Source organism: Chionomys nivalis, chromosome X (genome assembly GCF_950005125.1).
Source record: "Chionomys nivalis chromosome X, mChiNiv1.1, whole genome shotgun sequence".
NCBI classification, from domain to species: Eukaryota; Metazoa; Chordata; class Mammalia; order Rodentia; family Cricetidae; genus Chionomys; species Chionomys nivalis.
The window spans coordinates 32,811,777-32,832,792 of NC_080112.1; the positions used below are offsets into that span (position 1 = coordinate 32,811,777).

The 21,016-nt window shown below is 40.3% G+C and overlaps 1 protein-coding gene across 1 annotated transcript; it reads left to right on the forward strand.

Annotated features, from left to right (window-relative positions):
* Nucleotides 1-5,610: 5,610 nt before the first annotated feature.
* LOC130867894 (mortality factor 4-like protein 2) lies at nt 5,611-6,144 on the forward strand. The gene has a single exon (XM_057760119.1). The coding sequence runs from the start codon at nt 5,632-5,634 to the stop codon at nt 6,142-6,144; it is 513 nt and encodes a 170-aa protein (XP_057616102.1). The 5' UTR covers nt 5,611-5,631.
* The last annotated feature ends 14,872 nt before the right edge of the window (nt 6,145-21,016 follow it).

Below are 21,016 nucleotides of genomic sequence, written 5' to 3' on the forward strand. Positions count from 1 at the left end.
GGGTCCTTTGCAAGAACAGCAAGGGCTTGTAACTGCAGCACCACCTCTCCAGCCCCGTTTTCTTGGTTTTTAAACAGGCACTCGTTAAAATCTTCCTTAAGCACTAATTTAGTAATGTCTTATAGATATTCATATATTTTGTCTTAATTTGCATTTATTATTTCCAACATATTTTCTCTGTAGTTGAACTTTCAATTCTCCTGCCTCAGCAGTTCAAGTGGCTGGGATTGTAGGCCTTTACCACCATTTGTGGTATTTTCAATATATATTCTAATTTCCTTTTTAAATTTCTTCTTTTACACATTGTTATACTATTTAGTTTCAACAAATTTTTATTTTCATAAATTTCCTTGCTATCAATTTCTAACTTCATTCCATTGTGGTTAAAGTGTGTACTTCATTCTACACTTTACTTTTCTTTTTCTAATTCCAGTGTATGATCTAACATGGAGAATGTTCTACATTCACCTGAGAGGAATGTCTACTCTTGGGTGGATTGTAGAGTAGACGTATTTCTAGGACTATTTGCTTCTTAGTGTTGTTCAAGTCTTTTATCTCACAGTTAACTACTCTCTAGTGTCCTAACCACTACTGAAAGTAGTTACTGAAATCTCTAATTAGTATTTAGAATTGTCTATTATAGCTCTGTGACATTTTGCTTTATGTATTTTTTTTCTGTTCTTAGGCGATTGTAATAGCTTCCTATTACAATCAACCCTTTCATCATTAGAAAGCATTATTTAGCCTGTAATGTTTTTGTTTTAAAGTGTATTTTGTCAGATACTTATATTGCCACTCTAGCTTTTTTTTATTTTCAGTGATACAGTAGTATTTCACAGCCAAAAGATAATAATCTATATAAACTTTCTACTACAGATGGACCATTAGGTTATTTATAGTCTTATAAACTATAAATATTCTTGTACAGATGTGCAAGCATTTTTGTAAGTCAAATTGCTGTATCAAAGTACGTTTGCATTTTAAAATTAGATATAATGATTAAAATTATCCAACAGAAAGATTATATGTATTTAAATTCCCACCAATAATTTGTAGTAAGTTTCCCACACTCTAGTCAACATTGCGTGGTATCAGTAATTTTTTTTATTGATTTTTATTGAGCTCTACATTTTTCTCTGCTCTCTTTCCTGTTAGGCTTGCAATTTATATCTTGTATCTTTTCCCAGCTTTTTTAAACTTTCAGTCTATCTGTTTAGTTTTTGAGATACACAGTTTAATAGATTAATTTATCATCTGTACATCCTCAGGGTGAATGGAAATGAACTCGTTGCCATGTTCAGAAGTGTACCAAATCTGGAGTCAATGTAATTAGGGAGAATGGAAAGAACCTATTCTTCCTCAGTGATGATAGGCTGGAGATGACACCGTTTTCTTTTTATCCCTCTGGGCTGCAGGGCCCTTAAGTTTAGAGCTTCTCCACACCCTTGCACTCAGGATTGAAGAGAAGGGACCAAGTGATTTATGCATAGAAAGAGTAAGAAGAAGGAAGTCACATTAATCAAGAAAGATGAGTAAGGCATGCAGGTCTTTAATGCCAGCACTGGAGAGGCATTAGCTTGGGGATCTTTGTGATCTTAAGGACAACCTGGGTCTTTAAAGACCGCCCCCCTGCCCCCCCCCCCCCCCCCCGCGCGTGCCCCACATGTCATCACTATGACATCAGAGTGGTGGTCCAATCATTTGGCTATGGAACATAGTATAATTTACATATGACTACCGATTGGCTGAAGAGCACAAGCCCTCCCCTAAGATGACGTTTGTGTACAGATAGTTTCCAAAGAAACCTCAGTTTCTGCTGGCGGTTAGACAAGCAGAGTGCCGCTCCTCTACCGTCCTTAAAAAAGAGCTAAATTTGGTGAACAATCGGGAGATTTGATCCTGGTTGTAGAACTAATTCAGACAACAGACTTCTGGGATGTGTGCCCAGTCCATTTTCCCAGATAATACTAGAAAACCTGGGAATTCGTTAGTATTACTTAAATGAGTTCCAGAAAGAAAGGACCTCATGTTTGTGACCAACATTTTGGGGAAGGAGATGACTTCGGGAAACAGACACCAAGTTACAGGGAAGTCAGAAAGGTGAGAAATCGCCCCTCAGAACAAAAGTCAGCCGAGCCGAGGAATCATCTACCAGCTCTTCCAGGAAGACCACAGGGTTGCCCTGCCACAAAAGGTGGCTCGATGGAGAGAAGTCACTCCCATGGGAAAACCCGAAGAACAGAGAAAAATCCCTCCCCTGAGAAGTATCACGTTGCAGATAAAAGTCCCACTGCTGAGAAGAACTGCGCTACAGTTAAGAGCACCTTGGCTGAGAAGCTTTTGTTAGCTGAGAAACATCGTGCTACGGAGAAGAGTTCCTCTGCCAGGAAACATCGTTCTCTTGAAAAACGTCATACTATAGGGAAATTTTCCTCTGCCGGAAAGTCCCCCTCTGACAGGCACCTCCCTGGGAAGAAGCGTCACTTCTCTGAGAAAAGACATTCATCTGAGAAGCATCTCTCTCTTGAGAAAGATCTTCCCACACAGAGAGGTCGCCTTATCAAGAAAAGCCGTCTTACAGAAAAACGTCACTCCACAGAGGAATGTGGATTGGCTGAGAGAGGCCGCCCTATCATGAGAGGTCGACCTGCAAAGAAAGGACTTTCTACTAAGAAGACTGCATCTACTGAGAAAGGTTACTTTGATGGGAGAGGTCGCTCTACTGAGAACCATCACCCTGAAGAGAAAGACCCCTCAGTCAAGAAACTTATTTCTGTAGGGAGCGATCACCAGCTAGAGAGAGGCCATTCTGTGAAGAGAAGACTCTCCACAGAGAAGAAAGGTCACCCCTTGGGGAGAGTTCGGCCAGCTGAAAAAAGTCACCTGGCAGGGAAGGGTGGCTCACCAGAGAAGACTAGTGCTGCAGTGAGAGATCGCCCCTTCAAAAGCTGTCCTGCCGAGGAGAGTCATTCATCCCAAAATGATAACTCTGCAAAGAGAGGAGCCTCTCCTGGAAAAGATCGCCGCACAAGGAGGCTTTGCCTCAGAAAAAGTTATCCTGCAGAAGAGGGTTACTCATTTGAGTGCGGTAACTCTGAGGACAGAGGACCCTCTGCATGTGAATATCACCCTGCAGATAGTGTTTGCTCCATCAAAAGCCTCCCTGCAAAGAAGAGTCCTTCATCTGAGAAGGATAACTCTGTAAAGAGAGGGCCATCTCCTGGGAAGGATCACCGCACAAGGAGGCTTCGCCTCAGAAAGAGGTACCCCGAAGAAGAGGGTTACTCATTTGAGTGGGGTAGCTCTGAGGAGAGAGGACCCTCTGCACATGAAAATCATCTTGCAGGGAGAGGTCCCCTCATCAAAAGCTGCCCTGCAGAGGAAAGTCATTCATCTAAGAAGGATAACTCTTCAAAGAGAGGACCCTCTCCTGGAAAAGATCACCCCACAGGGAGAGGTAGGCCTCCAAAGAAAAGCCGCCCTGCAGAGGAGGGTCTATCAGTTGACAGGGATAACTCAGCAGCAAGAAGACCCTTTGTAGGTGAAGATTGCCCTACAGGGAGTGATCACCCCATTAATAGCCACTCTGCTGGCAAGCGTCATTCATCCGAGAAGGGTAGCTCGGCAAATGAAGGACCCTCTCCTGGGACAGATGGCTGCATAAGGAGGCGTCGCCTCAGAAAAAGTTATCCTGCAGAGGAGGGTTACTCATTCGATTGGGGTAACTCTGAGGAGAGAGAACCCTCTGTACAGGAAGAACGCCCTGCAGGTAGTGGTCCCTCTATCAAAAGCCATCCTGCAAAGGAAAGTCCTTCATCTGAGAAAGATAAATCTGTAAAGAGAGGGCCATCTCCTGGGAAAGATCACCCCACAGGGAGAGGTAAGCCTCCAAAGAAAAGCCGCCCTGCAGAGGAGGGTCTATCAGTTGACAGGGATAACTCAGCAGCAAGAAGACCCTTTGTAGGTAAAGATTGCCCTACAGGGAGTGATCACCCCATTAATAGCCACTCTGCTGGCAAGCGTCATTCATCCGAGAAGGGTAACTCTGCAAATGAAGGACCCTCTCCTGGGACAGATGGCTGCATAAGGAGGCATCGCCTCAGAAAAAGTTATCCTGCAGAGGAGGGTTACTCATTCGATTGGGGTAACTCTGAGGAGAGAGGACGCTCTGTACAGGAAGAACGCCCTGCAGGTAGTGGTACCTCTATCAAAAGCCATCCTGCAAAGGAGAGTCCATCTGAGAAAGATAAATCTGTAAAGAGAGGGCCAGCTCCTGGGAAAGATCACCGCACAAGGAGGCTTCGCCTCAGAAAAAGGTACCCTGAAGAAGAGGGTTACTCATCTGAGTGGGGCAGCTCTGAGGAAAGAGGACCCTCTGCACGTGAAGATCGCCCTGCAGGGAGAGGTCCCCTCATCAAAAGCTGCCCTACAGAGGAAAGTCATTCATCTAAGAAGGATAACTCTTCAAAGAGAGGACCCTCTCCTGGAAAAGATCACCCCACAGGGAGAGGTAAGCCTCCAAAGAAAAGCCGCCCTGCAGAGGAGGGTCTGTCAGTGGGCAGGGCTAAATTGGCAGCAAGAGGACCCTTTGTAGGTGAAGATCGCTCTACAGGGAGAGGTCAGCCTCTGAAGAAAAGCTGCCCTGCAGAGGAGGGTCGCTCAGATGAAAGGGGTAGCTCGGCAGCAGGAAGACCCTTCGCAGGTGAAGATCGCCCTGCAGGGAGTTACCAGCCCATCAAAACCTACTGGGTCAAAGAGGGTCATTCATCTGAGAGCGGTATCCCTGCAAAGAGAGGACCCTCTCCTGGAAAAGAGGGCCATACAGATGAGAGGGCCAATTATCTGGAGAGGGGATCCTTTGTAGCAAAAGATTGCCCCACAGGAAGTGGTCAGTCTCCAAAGGAAATCTGCCCTGCAGAGGAGGGTCACTCAGTTGAGAGGGGTAACTCCGCAGGGAGAGGACCCTCTGCAGGGAAGGATGGCCCCACAGGGGGTGGTCAGCCTTCAAAGAAAAGCTGCCCTGAAGAGGAGGGTCTCTCACTGGATAGGGGTAACTATGTGCAGAGAGAACCCTCTGCAGGGAAAGATGACCCCACAGGGAGACATAGGGCTCCAAAAAAAAGCCAACATGCAGAGAAACATCTATCTGCCCTGGGAGGCTGCCCTCCCCAAACAAGTCATCCTGCAGAGAAAAGTCTATCTTCCCAGAGAGTCTGCTCTGCAGAGAAAGTACACACAGGGAAGAGAAGTCACCATGTTGAGAAAAGGTGCCCTGCAGAGAGAGAACTCTCTGCTGAGAAAGGTCAGATGGAAAAGAAAGTCATCTGTTGTGAGAAAGCTCATTCTGAGGAGAACGATCAGTCTTCCCAAAGCAGCTACACTGCTGAGAAAGGTAACAGAGTAGAGAGCGGGCATCCTGTGGCGAAAGGTCATCACTCCACGGAAAAAAGCTTTCCTGTGGAAAAACCCTCTTCTTCAGGATCTGTGCCTAACATGCCAGTGCCAAAGAACATGCAGAATATTCGAGAAAACAGAGTTGGCAGTGGTACCAGCACAGCACCACAGATTCCTCACCAGAATGTGGCTGGGACTGTCACCACTGGTCAATCTGGGCAGGCAGGGAAGGTGAGAATGGGAGTTGAATTGAAGTTGCCTGATGAACTTAAGCCATGTCTTGTTGAGGACTGGGAACTGATAAACAAGCATAAGCAGTTATTCCAACTCCCTGCTGAGAAGAATGTAGACACTATTCTCGCGGAGTATGTCACTTTTGTGAAATCACAGGGAAAGGCTGATAATAGGGAATATTCTGTTGATGAACTTGTATATGGAATAAGAGAGTACTTCAACAGGATGCTGGGCACCCAGCTACTCTACAAGTTTGAAAAGCCCCAGTTTGCCGAAATCCACCTGGCTTATCCTCATATTCCAATGTCTCAGGTTTATGGGGCTCCACACCTCCTACGATTATTTACTCAAATTGGGGCTGTATTGACCCATTCTCTCCTTAGTAAGCATAGTCTTATGCAAGTGTCTAGGTATCTGCAAGATTTCCTTAAATACCTAGCTGAGAATTCCACTTCTCTATTTAGTGCTAGCAATTACAAAGTGGCTTCTGCTGAGTATTGTTTCCAAGCCCTGTGAGGGTCAGCTGACCACTCCCTGTTATGACCTGGATCAGTAAACATTTGTGTGTTTGCTGTTTTTATTATAGTTGTTCTTGAAAGTTGTCAAAGCATAACAGGGCTAATATTTTAGTCTGCTTATTGTTGTGAACAGAAATAAAAATATAAAATGCTTCATCAGTATTTCAACAACAAATAAATGTTCATTAAAAGAATTTGACAACATTGCTTGAATGTTGATGCTTCTATTCTTACACATTATGAGTTTCTACTAGATGTTCATATGACGTGATAACACGCACTCATTCCTAGTGCTAAAGGTTCAATACAATGGATGTGCTCCAAACATGAACATACAAATTATTTAAGATACAAAATTGTTTAGAAATGTATAAATATTGGAGATATAGCTAAGGAGGCCCTGGGTTTACTCCTTGGTTTCAAAAGTGAAAGAAAGGGGAAGAAAAAAAGGAAGCACTGAGGAGAAGGTAAAGGAAGGATGGGTATAAAGTGAAAGGGAGGTTAGAGAGGGGGAGGTGAGGAGAGAGAGGTAGTGAGGGGAGGAGAGAAATGGGTGGAAAAAAGAGGAGGGGAGTAAAGAAAAGGAGAGGAGATAGAGGAGGAGGAGGAAAAGGAGAAGGGGCACGAGGAAGACAGATGGGGAGGAGAAGGAGAAGGGAAAGTAGAATGGGGACAAGAAAGGGGAGGAAGAAGAAAGGAGAGGGAGGAGACAGAGAAGGGTAGTGAAGAAAAGGAAAGGGAGGAAAAGAGGAAAACGAGGAGGAGAAGGGCAGGAGGGTATGGACAAGGATATGGAGGAGGAAAAGGAGAGGAGGGATAGGAAGAGAAGAAGAGATAGAAGAGAGAATGAAGAGAAAGATGGAAAGGAGAAAGATTGGGAATAGAGGGGTGGAGAAGGAGAGGAGGGAGATTAGAGAGAGGAGGGGGAGAGGTAGAAGGGAATGTATAGGAGGAGAAGAGTTGAGGGAAGAAAAAGAATAAGAGAAGAAGAGGAGGGAAAAGAAGGAAAGAGGAAGAAGAGGTGAGGGAAAAAGAAGGATGGAGAAAGGGGAGAAAGAGGAGAGGGAGGAGAAGGGGAGAGGAAGATGAAAAGGTGAGAGAGGAGAAGCAGGAAGAGGAAAGGAGAGGAGGGGAGAAAAAGAGTAGGAAAAAATAAGAGAGGAGTGTAGAAGGAGCAGCAGGCTGCGTTCCTGACACCTGGCTCCTGGCTGCCTGCTAGCTTATGCCCTGAAATAACAACACACAAATTGTATTCATTTAAACACTGCTTGACCCATTATCTTAAGCCTCTTTGGCTAACTCTCACATCTTGATTAACCCATTTCTAATAATCTGTATACCACCACAAGGTGGTGGCTTACTGGGAAAGATTCTAGCCTGCATCCTCTTAGAGAGGAGAGCTATGGTGTCTATCTGAGGCATCTGCCTCACTTCCCTTCTTCCTAGCATTCTATTCTGTCTACTCCACCCACCTATGTTCTGACCTATTAGGCCAAGCAGTTTCTTTATTAATTAACCAATGAAAGCAACAGATAAACAGATGACCCTCCTCCATCAGGGGAGGAGGGGAGAAGGAAGAGAAGGGGAGAAAGAAGTATAGAGAAATAAACGAGGAAGAAAATTAAGGGAAGTATCAGAAAGGAGAAAGGAAGGAGTGGTTGAAGAGGGAAATAACAGAAGGTGGAACATGTGAAGAGACAAGGCAGGGAGTAGAAAAAAAGGAGGAAGGGGAGGAATAGAAAATAGAATAAGAAAGGAGAGAAGAATAAAGGGGAAAAGGAAGATATCATGAGGAAAGAACAGAAGGAGTGGCAGTAGAGAGGAGGAGGAGGAGGAAAAGAAGTAGTGGAGGATGAAGTAAAAGGGAAGAATATAAAAGACGTGGCAGCAAAGGAAAGGGGGAGAATGTAAAAGGAGAAGAAGTAGGGGAAGGAGGATGGAAAGACAGAGTGGGGAGGAAACAATAGGAAGAGGAAGAAGGATAAAGAAGAGGAGAGGGAAATCAGAGAAACATGACCTTTCATGATAGCCACAAATAGTATAAATTATGTTGGGGCAATACTAACCAAGGAAGTGAAAGATCTATTTGACAAGAACTTTAAGGCTTTGAAGAAAGAAATTGAAGAGGACACCAGAAAATGGAAGGATCTCCCATGCTCTTGGATTGGGAGGATCAACATAGTAAAAACGGCAATTCTACCAAACGCAATCTATAAATTCAACACAATCCCAATCAAAATCCCAACAAAATTCTTCACAGACCTTGATAGAACAATAATCAACTTTATATGGAAAGACAAAAAACCCAGGATAGCCAAAACAATCCTATATAATAATGGAGCTTCCAGAGGCATTACTATCCCTGACTTCAAACTCTATTACAGAGCTACAGTAATGAAAACAGCTTGGTATCGGCATAAAAACAGAGTCGTTGACCAATGGAATCTAATCGAAGATTCAGATATTAATCCACAAACCTATGAACACCTGATTTTCAACAAAGGAGCTAAAATTATACAATGAAAGAAAGAAAGCATCTTTAACAAATGGTGCTGGCAAAACTGGTTGTCAACTTGTAGAAGAATGAAAATACATCCATATCTATCACCATGCACAAAACTCAAGTCCAAGTGGATTAAAGACCTAAATATAAATCTGACCACACTGAATCAGATAGAAGAGAAAGTGGGAAGTAGACTGCAACACATGGGCACAGGAGACCACTTCCTACATATAACCCCAGTAGCACAGACAATAAGAGAAACATTGAATAAATGGGACCTCCTGAAACTGAGAAGCTTCTGTAGAGCAAAGGACATTGTCATTAATACAAAAAAGCATCTTACTGAATGGGAGAAGATCTTCATCAACTCCCCATCAGACAGGGTCTGATATCCAAAATATATAAAGAACTCAAGAAACTAGACATTAAAATTCCAATTAACCTTATTAAAAATGGGGTACTGAATTGAACAGAGAATTCTCAACACAAGAAGTTCAAATGGCCAAAAGTCACTTAAGGTCATGTTCAACCTCCTTAGCAATCAGGGAAATGCAAATCAAAACAACTTTGAGATACCATCCTACTTGTTCTTTATATAACTAAAGGCCACTACCTGCAGAAGTACCTGAAAGTGTACACAAAAGGAAGAAATCTGGCAGATAGATGTGTTTCACTTTGTAGAATTTGTAAAACTATAATATACACTGCACCATTGATATCTATTTAGATTTGTGATGGACAACTGCTTTGATTTCAGAAAAGGCTGGTTTGGTAATCACTACTTTACTAGAAGTTATGGTCATCCTGAGTATACTTGCAGAAATATAGACAGATTGTGGTCCAGCATATATCTCTAAGAAAATGAAACAGCTTTTTGCTAATTTATTATAATATAAAGTATATTACAGGTATACCACACAATCCTACAGGTCAGGCAGTTATAGAAAGATCAAATCAAACTATAAAGGATGTGTTAATCAAACATAAAGGGATAGAAAATACCCCCAGTGATAGATTGCATAATGTTTTATTAACCTTGAATTTTATTAATGCTAATGAGAAAAGAACAATAGCAGAAGAGAGATATTGAATAATTAAAAAAACTTCTAAATTAAATCAGTCGGTATATTTCAATGATGTGTTGACGTCAAAATGGAAACCAGAAGATGTGCTATGTTGCAGAAGGGGTTTTGCACTTGTTTCCACAGGAGAAGAAAACCTATGGATACCATCAAAATTTATAAATATTGGAATAAAAAAGAGAAACCTCTTGATAAAGAGAAATGACAGCTCATCCACAGGGGTGACAATCCTATAGGTTGTAAGGAAACATTATAAGGGTTAGGGCAGGGTTCTGTTATTGTCTTTGCAGGAAAATACCAGTCTTTGAAAAGTCAAGAGACCTTGGACATCTAGATGCTTAAAGAAGAAAAGAAATATATCCAGAAGAATCACCAAGCAAAGCAAAGAGAAATCTGTCTTATGATACGAATATCCTCTTCAGGGTAAAATATCAATACATAAACATACGTATAATAGTATTCATCATTTTTTAAAAATCAAAGCTTGATTTGGAGTTGGACATTTGGTATCTTTCTCTAAATCCAAGAATGTTGTAACTGTTAATAATATTGAACCAATGATCCCAAAAAAAAAATTCTCCATACTTAAAAATGTCCAGAACCAGCCAGGTGGTGATGGTGCATGCCTTTAATCCCAGCACTCGGGAGGCAGAGGTATATGGATCTCTGTGAGTTCAAAGTCAGCCTGGTCTACAAGGTCTAGTCCCAGGATAGACACCAAATCTACACAGAGAAACCCAGTCTTAAACAAAAAAACAAAAAATATTGTCCATGGCCATATGAACTCACTGAAGAATTCTACCAGAACTTCAAAGAAGAGGTAATACAAATACACCAATACTAGTTAAGTAATTCCACAAAATAGACAAGGAAGGAAGATTTCCAACATCTATGAAGACAATACTCTGATACCAAAACCAGATAAAGAAGATGAAGAAGCGGAAGAGGATTATATAATGATCTCCCTAATTAACTGAGCTGTGAAATTCTCAATAAAAAACTTGAAAAGCCACATCTTGATAACATCAAAAAGATCATTCATCACAACCAAATTAACTGCCCTCCAGTAATTCGTGGCTGGCTCAACATATATAAATTAATAATTGTTATTCTTCCCATAAATGGACTCAAAGACAAAACCACATGATCATCTCAACTGACCCAGAAAAGACCTTTCACAAAATCAAACATCACTTCATTACAGAAGTAAGAGAGAATCTAGGTAGGGACGGGGTGCATACTTCAATATAATAAAGCTTTACATGACAAACCTATAGCTAACATTATTATAGATGGAGAAAGAAACTTAGTTTCAATTAAGATTAGAAAAAAGGCAAGGGGCGTCCATTCACTCTCTACTACTAAGCAATATGGTTCTTGAGAACTTGTATCAATATACAAGAATCTACACCAATATAAATTGTCTATAAATAAAGTTCATGGATAATCTTACTATTACTCATTATTATTATTAGTGTTAGTAAGGTCACACTAATCTACATATTATACCATCCATTCCTTTTTAATTTTTCAAGAGAGATCCCTGAGCATGCTTTATTTCCACTTCTAACACAATACCACTTCTGATCAGCTGCTAATAATATCCTTAGTCCTAACTCTACACCACTTCTAATCAACTGCTAACAATGTCCTTAGCCCTGAGGACAAACTCTGTTGTAAGAGGGAATATTGTTTTCAAGGATTACTTCCAGCTGTCATAGGGACAAAGTTATTTCAAAGTCATCCTTTAAAAACTAAAGTGATGGTTAAGTTTTAAGATTACTGGCTAGGACAATTGCAAATAGTCTCTGAGTAAGGCTTTTCTGAAGTTCTTATTTGAAGTATTGGCCAGAACGTTGTAAGAAGGTGCACCATCTCAATTAGTCAAGTTGGAATCATCTTGAAGGGTTTGTAACTCAAAACTGATCTTAAAATGGTGCTATCAGCATAATGACATTATATCAACCAGGTGGAATCATTGCTGTGGGGCTCCATCTTTTTCCTGGAAACTTCAAAGATTACTGCAGGAAAATTTAATGATCATTGTGGAAATTTATATATTATTCAAATAGACATATATTCATTGAATGGTACCATAGAAACAAAAATAGGTATGGGAGATCAGAGTGGTTGGTGAGTGTGCTCTTGACCTGTGGCAGGAGCTCAGAAACAGAGCAGGGACATTCCCCAACCCCCTTCACTCCCCAATCATTCAGCAGGGGCTGCTCCCCTCTGCTGGCGCCTCTCTCTCCCTAACCCATCCCAGTTTGCACCCAGGAACCTCCTCCCTTCTTCCTCCCTTCTGCTGGGCCACTAGAACCACCAGCTTAGCCAGTCTGGGTACTGGGATGAGGTGCTAAGGGCAAAGGGACCGGAAGGAATTGCTTTGCTTCAATAGCCTGTCTGCAGCAAGGTAGGCCCTTTGTTAACGAGGTTCTTGGCCACCAAGGGAATCTGATCCTGTTCCATAAGATCCATAGGATAGCATTTGAAGGAGGAGATGGGCAGGTGCCAAGGCAAGAATTCCTCCACCAATCTGAAAAACAACATGAAAACACCAGAACCCAGTGATCAGACAACAGAAGGTCTTGAACATCCTAATCCAGAAGAAGGGGAAAAAATTGACATTATGAAAGCGAGAGAGTCCCTTAAACAGCATGTAAAAAACACCCTTATAGAAATGGATGAGAAGTTTAACAAAAAGTTTGAAGAAATGAATAAATACGTAAATGATACCCTGGGAAACCAAGAAAAAACAATCAAACAGGTAATGGAAACAGTTCAAGAATTGAAAACTGAAATGGAGGCAAGGAAGAAAACACAAACGGAGGGCGGACTGGATATGGAAAATCTAGGGCAATGAACAGAGATTATAGAAGCAAGCATAACTAATAGAATACAAGAGATAGAAGAAAGAATGTCAGACTCTGAAGACACCATTAAGAAAATAAACGCACTGATCAAAGAAAACAGCAAATCCAACAAATTCTCATCACAAAATATTCAGGAAATATGGGACACCATAAAAAGACCAAAGCTAAGAATAATAGGGATAGAAGAAGAAGAATTACAGCTCAAAGGCCCAGGAAATTTATTTAACAAAACTATGGAAGAAAACTTTCCCAACATAAAGAAAGATATTTCTATGAATATTCAAGAAGCATACAGAACACCAAATAGACTGGATCAAAAAAAATCCCTATCCAAACTAATCAAACAGCAGAGAGAGAACACACAAATTAATAAGATTAGAAATGAAAGGGGGGACATAACTACAGACACAGAGGAAATTCAGAGAATCTTTAGATCTTACTACAAAAGCCTGTATGCCACAAAACTGGAAAATGCAAAAGAAATGGACATCTTTTTAGATAAGTACCATATGCCAAAGATAAATCAAGACCAGGTGAACAATCTAAATAGACCTGTTAGTCACAAAGAATTAGAAACTGTTATAAAAAACCTTCTTTCCAAAAAGAGCCCAGGACGAGATGGTTTCAATGCAGAATTCTACCAGAACTTCCAAGAAGAGCTAATACCTATACTCCTTAATGTATTTCACAATGTAGAAACAGAAGAGTCATTGCCAAATTCCTTTTATGAAGCTACAGTTACCCTGATGCCAAAACCACACAAAGACCCAACCAAGAAAGAGAATTACAGCCTATCTCACTCATGAACATCGATGCAAAAATTCTCAAAAAAATACTGGCAAACCGAATCCAAGGACACATTAGAAAAATTATCCATTATGATCAAGTAGGCTTCATCCCAGAGATGAAGGGCTGGTTCAACATATGCAAACCCATCAAAGTAATCCATCATATAAATAAACTGAAAGAAAAAAAACATAAGATCATTTCATTAGATGCTGGAAAAAGCATTTGACAAAATTCAACATCCCTTTATGATAAAGGTGTTGGAGAGAGTAGGGATACAAGGGTCATATCTAAATATAATAAAAGCTATTTACAGCAAGCTGACAGCTAACATCAAATTAAGTGGAGAGATACTCAAAGCCATCCACTAAAATCAGAAACAAGACAAGGCTGTGCACTCTCTCCATACCTCTTCAATATAGTGCTTGAAGTTCTAGCAATAGCAATAAGACAACATAAGGGAATCAAGGGGATTCGAATTGGAAAGGAAGAAATTAAACTGTCGTTATTTGCAGATGATATGATAGTATACATAAGCGACCACAAAAACTCTACCAAAGAACTCCTACAGCTGATAAACTCCTTTAGGGATGTGGTAGGATACAAGATCAACTCCAAAAAATCAGTTACCCTTCTATACACTTAGGATAAGGAAGCAGAGAAGGAAATAAGAGAATCATCACCTTTCACGATAGCCACAAACAGCATAAAATATCTTGGGGTAACTCTGACCAAGGAGGTGAAAAATCTATTTGACAAGAACTTTAAGTCTTTGAAGAAAGAAATTGAAGAAGATACTAGAAAATGGAAGGATCTCCCTTGCTCTTGGATTGGGAGGATCAACATAGTAAAAATGGCAATTCTCCCAAAAGCAATCTATAGATTCAACGCAATCCCCACCAAAATCCCATCAAAATTCTTCACAGACCTTGAGAGGACAATAATCAACTTTATAAGGAAAAACAAAAAACCCAAGATAGCCAAAACAATCTTATACAATAAAGGAACATCTGGAGGCATTACCATCCCTGACTTCAAACTCTATTACAGAGCTTCAGTATTGAAAACAGCTTGGTACTGGCATAAAAACAGAGAAGTAGATCAGTGGAATCGAGTAGAAGACCTGGAATTTAACTCACAAATCTATGAACACCTCATTTTTGATAAAGGAGTTAAAAGTATACAATGGAAGAAAGAAAGCATCTTCAACAAATGGTGCTGGCATGTTGTAAAAAGAGTGGCGGGCTAAGTTCCTGTCACCCGCCCGCCCGCACGGCTAGCTTTATACCTGAAATAATTACACGGAAACTGTATTCTTTTGAACACTGTCTTGTAGTAGGAGCTGCGGGCTGGCGTTCCTGCCACCCAGCTCCCGGGCCGCCTGGCTAGCTCATGCGCCAAAATAACAACACACAAACTGTATTCTTTTAAACACTGCTTGGCCCATTATATCTAGCCTCATCTAGGCTAATTCTCACGTATTAATTTAGCCCATTTCTAATAATCTGGGTAGCACAACTAGGTGTGCTTACCAGGAAAGATTCAGCATGTCTGACCTGGCGGTTGGCGGCATCACGTCTGGCTCTGAGAGGAGCTGCCCTGCATCTGATTTCACTTCCTCTCCCTCCCAGCATTCTGTTCTGTTTACTCCACCCACCTAAAGGCTGGCCAATCAAATGGGCCAAGGCAATTTCTTTACTAGCCAATGACCTTCCTCCATCGTTGTCTAGCCCATTAGTTCTAGCCTCTTATTGGCTAGCTTTTACATATTGATCTAACCCATTTTTAATATTCTGTGTAGCACCATGAGCTGGCTTACCAGGAAAGATCTTAGCCTGCGTCTGTCTGGTGTGGGAGAATCATGGCGACTCACCGACTCGGCTTTTTTTTTCCCAGCATTTTGTTCTGTCTACTCTGCCTGCATAATTTTCTGTCCTAATAAAGGGCTAAGACAGTTTCTTTATTTAACCAATAAAAGCAAAAGATAAATACAAGACCCACCTCCATAACTGGCAGAACTGGTTGTCAACCTGTAGAAAAATGAAAATAGATCCATATCTATCACCATGTACAAAACTCAAGTTCAAATGAATTAAAAACCTCAATATCAGTCTGAACACACTGAACCTGATAGAAGAGAAAGTGGGAAGTACTCTACAACATATGGGCACAGGAGACCACTTCCTACATATAACCCCAGCAGCACAGACATTAAGGACAACATTGAATAAATGGGACCTCCTGAAACTGAGAAGCTTCTGTAAAACAAAGGACACTGTCACTAAGACAAAAAGGCAACCCACTGACTGGGAGAAGATCTTCACCAACCCTGCAACAGACAAAGGTCTGATCTCCAAAGTATATAAAGAACTCAAGAAACTAGACTTTCAAATGCTATTTAACCCAATTAAAAAATGGGGCACTGAACTGAACAGAGAATTCTCAACAGAAGAAGTTCAAATGTCCAAAAGACACTTAAGGTCATGCTCAACCTTCTTAGCAATCAGGGAAATGCAAATCAAAACTACTTTGAGATACCATCTTACACCTGTCAGAATGGCTAAAATCAAAAACACCAAGATAGCCTTTGCTGGAGAGGATGTGGCATGGGGGTACACTCATCCATTGCTGGTGGGAATGCAAACTTGTGCAACCACTATGGAAAGCAGTGTGGCGGTTTCTCAGGAAATTTGGGATCAACCTACCCCAGGACCCAGCAATAGCACTCTTGGGAATATACCCAAGAGATGCCCTATCATATTACAAAAGTATTTGTTCAACTATGTTCATAGCAGCATTATTTGTAATAGCCAGAACTTGGAAACAACCTAGATGCCCTTCCATGGAAGAATGGATGAAGAAAGTGTGGAATATATACATATGAGAGTACTACTCAGCAGTAAAAAACAATGACTTCTTGAATTTTGCATGCAAATGGATGGAAATAGAAAACATTATCCCGAGTGAGGTAAGCCAGACCCAAAAAGAGGAACATGGGATGTACTCACTCATAATTGGTTTCTAGCCATAAATACAGGACATTGAGCCTATAATTCGTGATCCTAGAGAAGCTAAATAAGAAGGTGAACCCAAAGAAAAGCATATAGTTATCCCCCTGGATATTGGAAGTAGTCAAGATTGCTGGGCAAAAGTTTAGGAACTGGGGGGTGGGGTGAGATGGGGGAAAGGGGAGATGGGGAGAGAAAAGTGAGAAGGGGAGGATAGGGAGAACTTGGGGGAATGGGATGGTTTGGATAATGAAAGGTTGAATATGGGAGCAGGAAAGTATATATCTTAATTAAGGGAGCCATTTTAGGGTTGGCAAGAGCCTTGACTCTAGAGGGGTTCCCAGGGGTTCAGAGAGATGTACCCAACTAGGTCCTTGGGCAGCTGAGGAGAGAGAGCCTGAAATGGCCCGATCCTATTGCCATACTAACGAATATCTTGTATATTACCCTAAAACCTTCATCTGGCGATGTATGGAGATAGAGACAGAGACCCACATTGGAGCAATGGACTGAGCTCCCAAGGTCCAAATGAGGAACAGAAGGAGGGAGAACATGAGCAAGGAAGTCAAGACCGCAAGGGGGGCACCCACCCACTGAGATGGGGGGACTGATTTATTAGGAGATCACCAAGGCCAGCTAGACTGGGACTGAAAATGCATGGGGTAGTGGGGGGAGGGGGAGGGAGAGGGAAAAGAGAGGTGGGAAGGAGGCAGAAATTTTTAATTAAAAATTAATTAAAAAAATAAATAGGTATGGGAGAAGTAAAATTTTTTGAAAGCAGAGTTTGATAAAAGTAGCACCTAAATTTTATCTGCCTTCTGTTCCATAACAGGTGACTGCTGACATCAGATAGAAAATCTGAATTTTTCTTTTAACAACATGTCCTTTTTTCCACTTAACATTAGGCTTTCCTTTAATCTGTTTATCTCCCTAAAACAGGATTTAGTTCCATTCCACTTCCTGGTGCCTTTTTATCCTCAAATTGTACATTTTATATTTTTCACTTGCTCAGTTTGTTCCTTCTAATAGAGTTACCACTAATAACCACACAACAGAGTCAATACTAGGGTGTTTTGAGATTTCCTCTGTCAATGGAAATAATCCAAAACTCATTTTAGCCTCTTGTAGTATTTTTTTGGGGGAGGGACAAGAGCAAAAAGCAGTCATATTCTTCACTATATACTAATATTTTTTCTCCTCTGAAACCCCTTGAACCAGGCTCCCACAATTCAAATCACCCTAGGCAACACTCTTTTCCATGTTCCTTCTAGGATAGCACATTAAGCCCCATTTAAAACATTCAGCTACTTTTTTGAACCATAGTCCCAAAGTCTATATTCCTCCAATGAAATCATGGTCTGGTCTATTACAGCAATACTACAGTCCCTGGTACTTAGTACCTAGTCTTTGTGTTTCCATTGCTGGTAAGAGACACCATGACCATGACAACTCCTACAAAAGAAAACATTTGATTGGGGTGGCCACTTACTGTTCAGAGTTTCAGTTCATTATTGTTGTGGTGGGACATGGTAATGTTCAGGCAGACATGATATTAGAGAAGAAGCTGAGAGTTGTACATCTTGATCCATAGTCAGTGTAAGAAGAGATTGTGACTGGACATTACTTGAGCACATATGAGACCTCAAAGCCTGTCCCCACAGTCACACATTTCTTATAACAAGGGCCACACTTCCTCCAACAAGGCCAGTCTTCTGAATAGTGCTACTCCCTATATGGCAATTATACAAACACATGAATCTATGGGAGCCATACCTATTCAAGCATTCTTCTACTATTTTATTGAAAATATTTTCTACATTTGCTATAGTGTTCTTACATGTCTGTAATTCGGTGATTTTTCAAAATAAGTTTTCACATTTTATCCATATTTTTTTGAAAATTTCTTCTTGTCTTTTACTGAATAACTAATTCTTCTACCTTGTCTTCAAGCTCTGATACTCTATTTTCCACATTGTTATTTGACCTACTGTTTTTCATTTCCAGCATCATTTCAGTTCAGATATTCTTTACAAATTCTATCATTTTATTTTATATTTTTCATTTTATTTCATATCTTGAGTTGGCTTCTTCATTCCATTCAGATCTTTGTTTCTGTTGTTTTGGGCTATATTTATGTCTTCCTTGGGTTGCAATGGTGATTATCTTGAATCCTTTATCTGGAAATCCTTTCAAGTAATTTTCATTGAGACCAATTACTATGGGATTAATACTTTTTGAAGAAGGTATGTTATTTTTTGTTATTTTTATTTCTGGGCTAGGATTTGTGTATACAGAGTTAGTTTGTCAATTGAGCCTCTCTTACTTTGTTTTGTATTAAAGTCACCATTCTTTCAGTGGACATGTTTATGTTTTAGAAAAGACTAAGTCTTGATAGATTTGTGGTGCTATTTTCTTCTATATGATTGGTACTCAAGATTGTAAGTAAGCTCTACACCTTGTCTTCTGAGAGTCAGCCACTCTCTTGGAACAGTTTAGGACTTTCTTTAGTTCTTCAGCCTCTGCCACCACAGGACTTCCCCTGGACCACCTTATATTCGGTCTTTGGGTGCACAGATTCTATTAAGAGTGAAACTTCCCATACCAGTGCTACTTTCCTGGGTCAGCTCCTGTCTTCTTTTTAAGTTTATGACTTCTGCTAGTCACTGAGGTACTAGCTATGCCTGAAAGTTTTATCCTAAGTTACCCCAGCCTCATCCTTAGGTTCACTGTTTACAACCTGAGTTGTGGAACACTCTTTACCTATGAAACTTGCTTTAGGAGTCAGAATCAGTCTCCTCTCCCTGTCTGAAGTTCTCTGTGTCTGCAACTTCAGTTCACTACAGTGATGGTGATTACCTCCTGTTTTTTCCTCCTCCTCCTCCTCCTCCTCCTCCTCCTCCTCCTCCTCCTCTTCTTCTTCTTTTTCATTTTTGTTGTTTTTGTGAAAGAGATTTTTCTCTGGGTAATGGTTCTGGCTGTTCTGGAGCTCATTCTGCAGACGAGATTGGTCTCAAACTCATGGAGATCCACCTGCCTCTGCCTTCCCAGTGCTGGGATTAAAGGCATGTGGCACCACTACTGGCTGTATGAATCGATTTAAAATTTATTTCTTTTGTTATGTCTAACATGTCTTTCTGAAAACAATTTTAAATCCTGTGTAAGAAAATGTAAAATATAAAAGAAAATATAAATAAAAATTGTGAAGAATATATATATTTATATATAATATATAATATAATATATATTTATATATATTTGTTCATTTTTGTTTTTTTCTATGCTAAATCATTAATTTTGCATGAATCTGTAGAGATTTGGAGAAAGATACACACACATTTAAAATTTTATGACTAAATTAATATGCGTATTATATATATAGTATTTTACTGAAATATACTTTTTTCTCACATAATATATCCTGATTATGATTTCTCTTATCTTGTCTCCTTCCAGTTCTTCCCTAGTTCTGCTTTCCCATTTGGATCTATCCCCTTTCTGTTTCTCATTAGAGAACAAACAAGCCTCTAACAGACTATAATATAATATAATAAATATAGTATTAAAATATAGTATGACATTTTATGATAAAACAAAAATTAAAACACTGAAATTAGACAAAAGTAACAAATAATATGGAAAGAGACCAAGAGAAGGCACAAGAATCAGAGACCCACTTGTTCACACACTCAGAAATTCCATAGAAACACTAAACTGGAAGCCATAATATAAGCACAGAGGACCTGATGTAAAGCCATGCAGGTCATGTGTTTGCTTCCTTAGTTTCTGTGAGTTTGATCTGTCCTTTGCTCATGTTAATTTAGAAAGCCTTGTTTTCTTGGTGTCCTCCATCCCCTCTGGTTCTTATACCCTTTCTGCTGCTTTTGAGGGATTCCCTGAGCTCTTAGAGGAGGGATTTGATAAAGATATCCCATTCAGAACTGTATGTTCCAAGGTCTCTTATTCTCTACATAATGTCTGACTGTGGGTCTCAGTATTTTTTTCCATCTGCTGCAGGAGGAAGCTTCCTTAATGATAGTCGAGCAAAGCACTGATCTGTGAGTACAGTAGATGTCATTAGAAGTAATTTCATTGCTACTTTCTTTCATTTGGTCATTATTTGCTTTATCCTAGGTCTCTGAGCTACGATATCTCTGGTTGTTGGTCACCCAAGCAGCATCCAGTACGGGTTCCATCTTGGGGAATGGGTCATAAGTCAAATCAGTTATTTGTTGGTTATTCTCACAAACCTCATTTTTAAAACTTGCCCCTTTGTGGAATACTTTTAAAAATATGTAAATTCAATCATTTCCCTTGTCTCCATTTGATCACTGATGATAGGAACTTCAGAAAATTCTAGAGAAGTTGGCATAATCATGCTACTGGCAACATCATCATAGTCCTGTCCAACTACTGATGATTAAACCCAGGTGTCACATACACAAGACAAGTGATTTTCCATTGAACACACCCTCAGCCTCTTAATTTTTTATGGGATCATCAATCAAAATAAGTTTATCATCCTCCAACTTTAGTCACTTGAATGCTGGGATTACAGAATTTTCCACCAGGCCTGACTATTAATTTACTGTTTTGTTTTAATTTCTTACATATAAGTTGA